Source organism: Phalaenopsis equestris, unplaced genomic scaffold (genome assembly GCF_001263595.1).
Source record: "Phalaenopsis equestris unplaced genomic scaffold, ASM126359v1 Scaffold000342, whole genome shotgun sequence".
In the NCBI taxonomy this organism is placed as follows: domain Eukaryota; kingdom Viridiplantae; phylum Streptophyta; class Magnoliopsida; order Asparagales; family Orchidaceae; genus Phalaenopsis; species Phalaenopsis equestris.
This window is the reverse complement of record NW_018164784.1, coordinates 230,915-240,375: the sequence shown is the minus strand read 5'-3', so window position 1 is coordinate 240,375 and position 9,461 is coordinate 230,915. Positions and strand designations below refer to the sequence as shown.

General features: G+C 35.2%; 1 protein-coding gene across 1 annotated transcript in view; it reads left to right on the top strand.

Annotated features, from left to right (window-relative positions):
* LOC110025923 overlaps positions 1–9,043 on the top strand; it is a 13,436-nt gene extending 4,393 nt beyond the window's left edge. Inside the window, exons 5-7 of the mRNA XM_020726620.1 lie at positions 4,739–5,690; positions 6,347–6,513; positions 8,666–9,043. Coding sequence (XP_020582279.1) covers positions 4,739–5,690; positions 6,347–6,513; positions 8,666–8,777 — 1,231 coding nt within the window. The 3' untranslated portion in view covers positions 8,778–9,043. The remainder of the gene's footprint in view (positions 1–4,738; positions 5,691–6,346; positions 6,514–8,665) is intronic.
* The last annotated feature ends 418 nt before the right edge of the window (positions 9,044–9,461 follow it).

Sequence of the window (9,461 nt, the reverse complement as noted above, 5' to 3'; positions counted from 1 at the left end):
TGTGTGTGTGTGTGTGTGTGTGTGTGTGTGCATGCTTGTTAGTATTTTTGTATTGGAGGCTTTGGCTTTAGATGCGTTTCCTCTACAATGATTTGCATGATTTACACCCTTCACTACAAAGCAAGTGATTTAATCATATCTTAATTTCATGCTGGTTCTTGAGACTTATTCTCGAACATTATGAGTTGTGATGATCATCATTTACCCTCTAGTTAAAGATTATTTGTAATTACCTATATTGTTGGGTTATTAGATCCCCAGAAGGTTTGCCTTGGAAATTAAGGGATGTATTTTTAGGTTGGGAATCTCCCGTTATGAATTTTAATAGCCAAACCCATCATTAGGGACATTGGCTTGAAAGCATTGATGTTATTAGTAACCCCATCCATTGTGGTCTTCAATAAGTGTGCCCAGCATTGGGTTTAAGGACATCTTGATTTTGCTTGATTTTTTAATTAGTAGATTGGCTACACAAGTAATTTTGAGAACACATTTGGATATGAAGTGAACTATTTGAACCCAATATTGGGGTTATGGCTATCTTTGAGTTTTTTGTTTTTTAATCAAAAGCACAATTTTGTTGGCGAATCCCTTTAGTTATGATATTCTAATAATTATAATCATAAGGATGAAGAACCCAACAATTTGTGATGATGCTAAATTTGTTTGATATATTCGTTTCAGTAATAGATTTCTTGAATTGATGAGAAGCTATTTTTAGTTTACATTATTTTATTATTGAGTGTGGCTTACCCCGCATGAACACCATTTCACTTGTTGGTGAGGAAGACTATCAACAAATCTAAAGTTTAGCCATCTTTAACTCACATGGCAATTGATTGGTAAGCTGAGCATTCTTTAAGCTTAGGTTGATAATGCTTTGCCAGCCTTGGAGTTATTCTTAGCCACTTTTCGAAGCTATTTGACCGGTTGAAGAGATTGACCCTCAATGTCTTTGATCAAGTTTATTTGGATGGATTTGGTCTTTTGATAACATTCTCCGTCGTAAGGGAAATGAATCTTGTTAATGTAGTATTGAAATTGTATCTTGATTTATGTCTGGCTGATCGGGAGATTGTAAGCTTGAAGAGCTAGATTTATTTCTGTAGTCTGCTGAGCGAATTTGAATTTTTTTTTTCCTTAACTTTATGGGCTTGGCATTTTGGCATATAAATTGAGGAATTTGTGCCTACAATGGTTGGCACAAACCTTCTTTACTTATTGTATTTTACATGTAAGTTTTTTTAATAGTATCAACAATCTTATTGAACTATTGTAGTCATCTCGGGAACATTACATTACCTTCTCAACCGTAGATAATTGTAGCCTAAATAGAGAGGTTTGATTGTGGAAGACTTAGAACCTATATCACCTGTTAGCTGGGACTGAATAATTGTCCAAGTCCTTGGTGGAATAGAGTGTTTCCACTCGATTTAGTGAAGGTTAGTATTGCTTTCATTTTGGATGATTATCAGGACAAGGGTCAGGTAACTTTTTATTTTTTATGTAGAGAATTGGGTTTTGTGCAAGTCATTATTTTTTTGGTTTGGTGATAGACTTGCCATAAAAAGTCTTGGAGCCTTTATGCAAATGCATGGTTTAAACTTTCTTTTGGTTTTGAAAATTTAACGGAATACTTTGTTGATAGGAAAGGGGGTATAAATACAACTTACATGAATCCTAAAATAGGAAAGATGTAATACTTATATCTCCAAGATTACAATTAATTAATTCCTAATAACTACCAAGAGATGAAAAGAAATACATAAAATAGGAAACTACAGGAAAGGAAAAATAAATTAGTTCCTAATAACTTCTAACACTCCCCCTCAAGTTGAAACTTAGACACAAATCGTGTTCAACTTGATTTTGAAATCATGAAACAACAAACAAGGAAGTCCTTTGTGAGATTAAACTTGAAGTCTTCATCCCTAAGAGCATTTAGGGAGACTTCTAGTTGACGGCATTTGTCTTTGACTAGAGTTTTTGCAGTTTCTGTAGTTAGGTAGAAGGTTGCTATAGTTAATGCTGCAGGGAAGTTTGCAGAAAAGTAGACAATATACATGGAAAGCTGCTAAGCATGGCCTGCAAGCAAAAAGCTTTGGAAGAGGGCCTGTTGCAGGAAAAAGCTTCGAAGGAAGACCATTTGTAGGAAAAAGCTCTGGAGGAGAACCTACTGCAGGAAAAGGCTCTGAAGGAGGGCATGTTGCAAGAAAATGCTCTTAAGGAGGGCCCGCAACAGGAAAAAGTAAAAGATAAACCTATAGTGACAAAGGAGAACAAAGGAAAGCGTCATCAATTCCATTTTTTGGGGGGAAAAAGAAAAAAAAAGAAAAAAAAATCATCCTCAGAATGAGGATTCTTGACGGACATGAGAGGTCGACAGACTAGAGAAGAACTGACTAGAACTAAGCAGCTTATTCCACCCGACTCGCAAAAGAGTTCGACGAGTCATGCGTGGTATGAGTTGGAGCCGACATAACTATTGTGGATTCTTAGGTTGTAGCGAGATCTTTAACATCGGAAGATTTGGTCGAAAGTTATTTGCCTTTTTCCCATGGAGTTTGTGGTGTTCAGGTCCTCAGGTTTGTGCGAGGGTTAAGTTAGTGCAGAGCCTTCGGTGGAATCAAGAACAACGTGGACAGAAGCTCGGAGGTGGAGGAATCAGACATGGTTCCAACAAAGCCAACGAAGAGGATCAGACACTGAGGCATGGAAGGAGCCGATCTCTGCATGTGGCAAGGAGGGCCACGGAGCTGACGAGCAAGCTGAATATCCTTCAGCATAATAATATATTTTCTTCGCATGGATGGCACAAAAATTTGTCTTTAAAGAGACTGACAATGTAAGCCTTCTCAGCCTCATGAAGTGCAGCAACGACAGAGCTCTAAAATTGGAGATCGGTCTTGAAATCTTGCTCAATTTTGCGGACCATACGTTGTAAGGAAGCTTACGGATGAGGAGCTCCGTGCTCTTATGGGACATCTTGATCTCTCTCCGCGCAATTGTTCTGGGACCGAAACAATGGTGTTTCTTCACAACAACGGTCACAGGAGCCTACTTCCTGACCACTTTGGTTGCCGACTGCTTCCTTGGGGCATTTCCGCTTGTGGAATTGCAAGCAGTTTGCTTTTTCCTTGCCATCAAGGCGGTTTGGGCTTATTTCTGGTCTTTGCATGAAAACAACGATTGATTGTTGCTTGCTGCTGCTGCTTCTCGATTGCAGTAGAATATTCGATAGTTGCCATGGTCAAGGAGAAGGGTTGTCAGGCAAGAAGAAAGCTCGACGAATGGCTGTTCAGTGCTACTGAGGCAAGGAGAAGACTTACAGTAGGAAGATTATTTGCTGTAGCGAAGAGTTGAAGAATGGTCTTCAAGGAGAATTTTGGCTGCCTAGGAAAGAATTTTGCGCTGTCGTAGAATTCCCGTACGAGTAAGATCTCTACAGAAGGAAGAAATCCTGGAGGCAACTTACTGTAGGAAATTTTAGCCGTAGGAAGGAGTTCGTATGGCTAGAGGATTGTAGGGAGAGGAGTTTTGACGAATAGGGACTTGCAGGGAGAGAGTTTTGACGTTAGTATCTACAGGAAGGAGTTTCGGAGGTTAGGGCCTGCAGCGAGAGGAGTTCCAACTGCTAGAGGATTGTAAGGGGAGGGGTTCCGACAGATGGGTACATGGAGAGAGAGAGTTCTGACGCTAGTTTCAACATGAAGGAATTTCAGAGGCGCGGGCATGCAGGGAGACGAGTTTCGGTAGCTAGGGACTAGCAAGGAGAGAGTTATGATGGCTAATTTTTGTAAGGAGTTTCGGCGGCTAGGACTTGCAGGGGGAGGAATTCTAACTGCTAGGTCATGTAGAGAGAAAGATTGTCTGCTGCAGGGAATAGGAAGTGTCCGGTGGTAGGAGATCTTCTCCTCCGACGGAGACTCCAGGGTCTGTTTCAAGGCTTTGATACCACGCTGGTTTTGAGAATTTAGCGGAATACTTTAATTGTATGAAAGAAATGCATAAATACAACTTATATGATTCTTAAAATAGGAAATACATTACACCTATATCTCCAAGATTACAATTAATCAATTCGTAATAACAACCCAGAGATAAAATGAAATACATAAAATAGGAAATGACATAAATCAGATCCTAATAACTTCTAACACTTTCAGTCTAATCATCAGTCTTGTGTTTAGCTTGGAAGTTGATGACCACATTTAACCATAAAAACCTTCAACAGCTCCTCTAGACGTTGTGGTTAAGGTCCCGTATTGAGGATCTATCTATTTTGCTTTACCAACCACCATTTTAGCCAAAGTGTGATGGATTTGAGGTGGGTGAGGCTTACACGAGGAGAGGAAACTGTTGAACTCTAAGGAAAATCTATAAAAAAGAGCAGTAAAGGAGGCATGGCAGGATGTGAAAAATGCCGGTCCTAATCCAATGCCTACTGCAAAAGCCGAAGACGGAGAAAAAAGGAGTCACAGTTCAGCTTTACTTCTTGCTGCTTTTGGAAATATCTTTGGTTTTATAAATCCTTTTCATGTTAAACTTTATAAATCCTTCTCATAGTAACAAGTTCAGAATACGATTCATGTATTCTCTGCATTGATTTACCGTTATGATGCTTGCATTTTATCCATCATTTAATTTCCATACTTTTTTTATAATACTGTATTTCATACTGAAACTACCAATACCAAATTAATGTAAAACTAATACTGAATTTAAAAATTTCCTTCAGGTACCAGAGCTCACATGATGGGAAATTTCCATCCCTTAATCTCACACACAAGGAAGTTGGCGGATCATTCTACACCATAAGGGAAATCGTGAGAGACATAATTCAAGAAAACAAAGTGCTGGGTCCTGGAAACCCGACATCAAAATTACTAAATCTTGAGTTTTACTCGGAAGAAGAGGTAGATGATGGAAAATTATGCATTTCAACAATTGATAATGGAATAAATCATGCTCATTTTGATGATGATTTTTCAATGGAGCCCCTAGAAGTTTCAAATGAAGAAAATATTTCAACACACGAACCTGGTTCTCAGGTGAAGTTCAAAACTGATCTAAATGAGAATTTTTCTTCGCAAGAGAAGAATGGCGAAACTCATCTTATAGAAAACTCTGCTAACGGCAGCGTCCTACATGAGAATTTGGTTTATACAGGGATGAAGGAATCAAATGTTCAACCTAACAGCCCAGTAGATATTGGTGTTCAATATGCTAAGCAAACACTTTCCTTATATCCTACTGTGTCAGGAAACTTTTTGGTTGGATCTGAGCAGAAAGACGAAGACAGACAGAATAAAATATCTGTGATAACCCAGTGTTTTGAAGAGAGCACTAACATTTCAGGGACTTCTGTTACCAAGAACTTGTTAGGAACTAGTATGCATTTCACAGACACTGTAGATGATCAGTCAAATCGCTGCAGGGGGCATAATAATCACGAAGTCTTGACGTTAGTTGAAGATAAATTAGACCAAGATGGTTCCTCTGAAACAGTAGCTCCAACTGTTTTGTCAAATGTTTCCAGATCTGCTTGCTCAGAAATAGAACAATTTGGCTCAAACAGGGAGATTGATTTTTATAGCGAACAAGGAATTGATGCAGCAGAAGGAAAAAATGTGGATAGCCTTGTCTTACAGACAACAAGATTTCCTGTCCCTAGAGCTACAGAAAATGATGTAAGATATGCTAAACTAGAACTAACACCATTTTCAGGCCTTAATTTCATATATTTTATTTAATTTGATGAGCTGCATGGCAACATATTTGGTTACTCTACACTGAGGGTTACATATGGAGAATTTAGAAGGGTTAAAGAAATGATATGAAGATATAATGTACCGTGAATTTGGTTCTGACTCTTGTTTTTTTGAACATGAATCTTATAAAAGATTGCAGTTGGGATTTGAATATAGTTTTCAAATTAGTATTTAATCTAGTTTGTATTTAAATTTAATTAGATTTTTTTAATTTTCTTATTTTGGTTAAGTTTGGCTAAGTTTGTTTTGAATTCCATTATTTAAGCTACATAATTGTATGTTTTTTTTGCTTTGGTGGCTCATAATTGATATTTGTTGGTTTTACTTTTGAAATTGTTGTTTCATGTGTTTCCTTTAAATAATAAAAAAGTTAATTGCAGATATATTGCATATATGCCTAAAATATACAAAGTATGGTTGATTTTCTGAGCTTTTTGTTTTAAAATACTTGTAGATGCATGAACTATTTATTCTTTTATACTATATCGTCCAATATTGCAGTCAAATGGTTGGCTATGCTTGCATTATTAGTTTAGATCCAGATTTGATGATTGAGTCACGTTTTGCTGGTGCAGATACAACCGGTAGATAAGTCTGGTAGTTCTGTTGGTACTGTTAGAGAATCCGAAAATGCTTTAAGCAAACTACTTGAACCTGTCATCGAAGAGGCAGATCATTTAGATGTCAAGTCTGAAAAACAATCTGATGCTTTCAGGATTGTGAATGGTGGAGGCTTTATGAGGTAATTTACACACTTACCCTATTTACCGCAACGTCCCGAATTTATACCAAGTACGGTTTTTAAATTAGTAGATTACTGCATTTTTAATTCTGTTCTCTATAGTAAATGGATTTGTAATGTTTAACACATTTCTAAGGAAATATTAGCAGGTCCGAGATTCAAATCCTTGCAATGTAACAATATTGAGAATCTTGAAAAACTAGTTTGTGTGTGTGTGTCTGGAAAGTGCCTTGTTTTCTGATTCTAGCAACTTTTACTAGAATATGATCCATCACTATCATCATTTACCTTGTCGAAGTCCTAACTATTTACGGCCAGCAAATGAATTATCCTACACTCATCCAATTAAATGCTTCATTTTGTTACTTCTATTTTGTGCAAGTCTTTTGCATTGTTTTTGGCCATGTTCCTTTTTTTATTATTCCTTTGTAATTCTTTCATATCTGTTCCAACTCTCTTAATTGGTGCATATTATGGCTTATAATTTACATAGTTAAATCATTCAAGTCTATTTTTAGTTTTTTAAATATCAATAGGGGATATGTCATTTTCATTTAATATAATAATCATTTATCATTCTAGCTCATTGTTTTCCAAGTATTCATTTTAACATTTTATTTTAACTATGCTCATCTTTGCTGCCAAACACTAAGGTTTTTAGCTTGGTTTGGATATATCCAAAAATGGATCAAAGTTATGAGTGGATGAAACTTGAAATGAGCTGTTTAATTAGCCACAAATATAAATTGATAATTTTATTTGCTTTTTTTATTCATGTTTGAATTCAATTGTACTGGTTGAAATTGGATTGAAAGTTAATATGTATTTCTTCTATATATGCTTTAGAATTTTTAATATATTTAGAAAATAATCATGACAACATAGATATTACATATTTTATATATTGAAGATCAGATTTTGTAGGAATCAATTTAGCTGACTCAAAGTCATGGATTTTGAGCCGAGTTCTTTTGAAACTGAAACTAATCTAGCTATGGTCCAATCTTAATCCATCTTATTTGATAAGATCAGATCTTGATGTGTTCCTACACCTCAATTTATACCTATATGCCACCTTTCTTATGCATGAAAGGTTTATTCTCCTTTTTAAAAGTTAATATATTGGTATTTTTAATGTAATATGAAAGATTTGGGTTGTATATTTGTAAAAACTCAAAATTTAGGTATTGGAGATGTAAATACATTAGAATTTATCCGCACTTCTTCACTTTGATCTCTTATCACGGTACTTCTGTTGAATTAGTAATGTCATTCGAATCTGAATTCGCTTGAAAATCTCTAATATCCGAATAAAATCAAATTAGAATCAATTGAACTCTAGTTGAATTTTGTGCCAATGGTTTGACTTGAAATAATTTCAAAATGAACATAGAGTATATGCATTTATAAAAGTTGAGTGATAATTGGTGTTTTAACATTTTGGTCCAAGTGTGGAGTGCTTGCAGGCTTAAGAGCCTATTTCGAATCCTGGAACCTTAAAATTTTTTTTTTGCTAAGCTGGCATTGCCCATAATTCTTTCTTTCTTCCTATATATTATTCAAAACATAAAATTAAACTTTCTATGACATTTATAGGGTGTTTGATACATAATATTAATAGGATTTGCGCTATGATTTAACGTCAATTCCATCAAATGTCAAAAAAAAAAAAAAAAACAAAAGAACTTAAATCCCGCCGTCTGTTAAATCCAATATTTCCTTGTTTTGATGTAAACCCTCGATTTATTAAATCTGTTTATTAGGTAGATCTAACGGATTCAAGTGAGGAAGAAAATACACTTTTGTGTTATCGCTTCTATTGTCGCGAAATACTTCAAAAGGATTTAGTTGGATTTAACCTTAATTAAGCTAAATGTTTTTCTATATTTTAACCTTTTTGGATTTGTTAAATCTGAATTTACAAGATTTACTAAATCTTATTTACGTTAAACCTTGGGTGTTGCTAGCACCCCCCAAGTAAAATATGTGGTCGAGCATTAAATGTGCATTTATATGCGCGGGCACACAGACACAAATATGTATAAAATATAATAGAAAAAAGCTGTCCTTTTAATAGATATAAGAAAGCCTGAATTTGATATTAATAAAACTAAATAATTTTGCCATTTCGATGGACTTTTATCTCCTGCAGCTCTTCAAACGAGGAGACGGCTGCCAAAAAGTCTCTGGTTTCGGAACCAAACCCTTTCTGGGGTGCAATCAAATCGTTCATCTCCTCTTTCATCAAGTTTTGGTCCGAGTAAGTAACTCTCCTCCTTCAATAATATGTGAAGTGATATCAGCCCTTTTAAATATCTTTATTCTATCGCCATCTCATCTTTAGATATTGTGAGAAATAAGCTATTGTGTTTCAGTCGGTTACGTAGCTCTTATTTGTTTATGTTTTTTACCAGCTTTGGATAGCAGAAATGTCTTCTATAGTGATGTAAGATGTGGTGTTGCTTTATTATGCTGTGAGTAGAGAAACAATTATATGGTAAACTTATGTCAAAATTTCTCTCTTAAGTGCTTCGAGCTGTGTATTATTCTGAGTTGATTGAATGATTAAAATTGGAATATTATTGCTCTTTCAATAATACATGCATATCACTCAATTCTTGTGCATTTATATATCTAATAGCTAAATTTCAACTTTTATATATATGCCTCTTATGCATTAAAATTTGCATTTCATTTTTTCAAAGTCAAAATAGCGACCTTTTTAGATTTGGGTGGTATGAATGTAAAAAAATAAAGTGCAGGTAACATATATAAACTACACAGGAATTGAGTGGTATGTTTGTAAAGAATTAAATATGTTGAGGGTGTAAAAGATTTTTCAAATAAATTAAGCTCTACTACTATTGAATTATTCAAATAATAAACCAAAATTAAATTTGCTGTAAAAGTTTTGGATTTTTGAATCTTGGAATTATTCTTCTTGATGA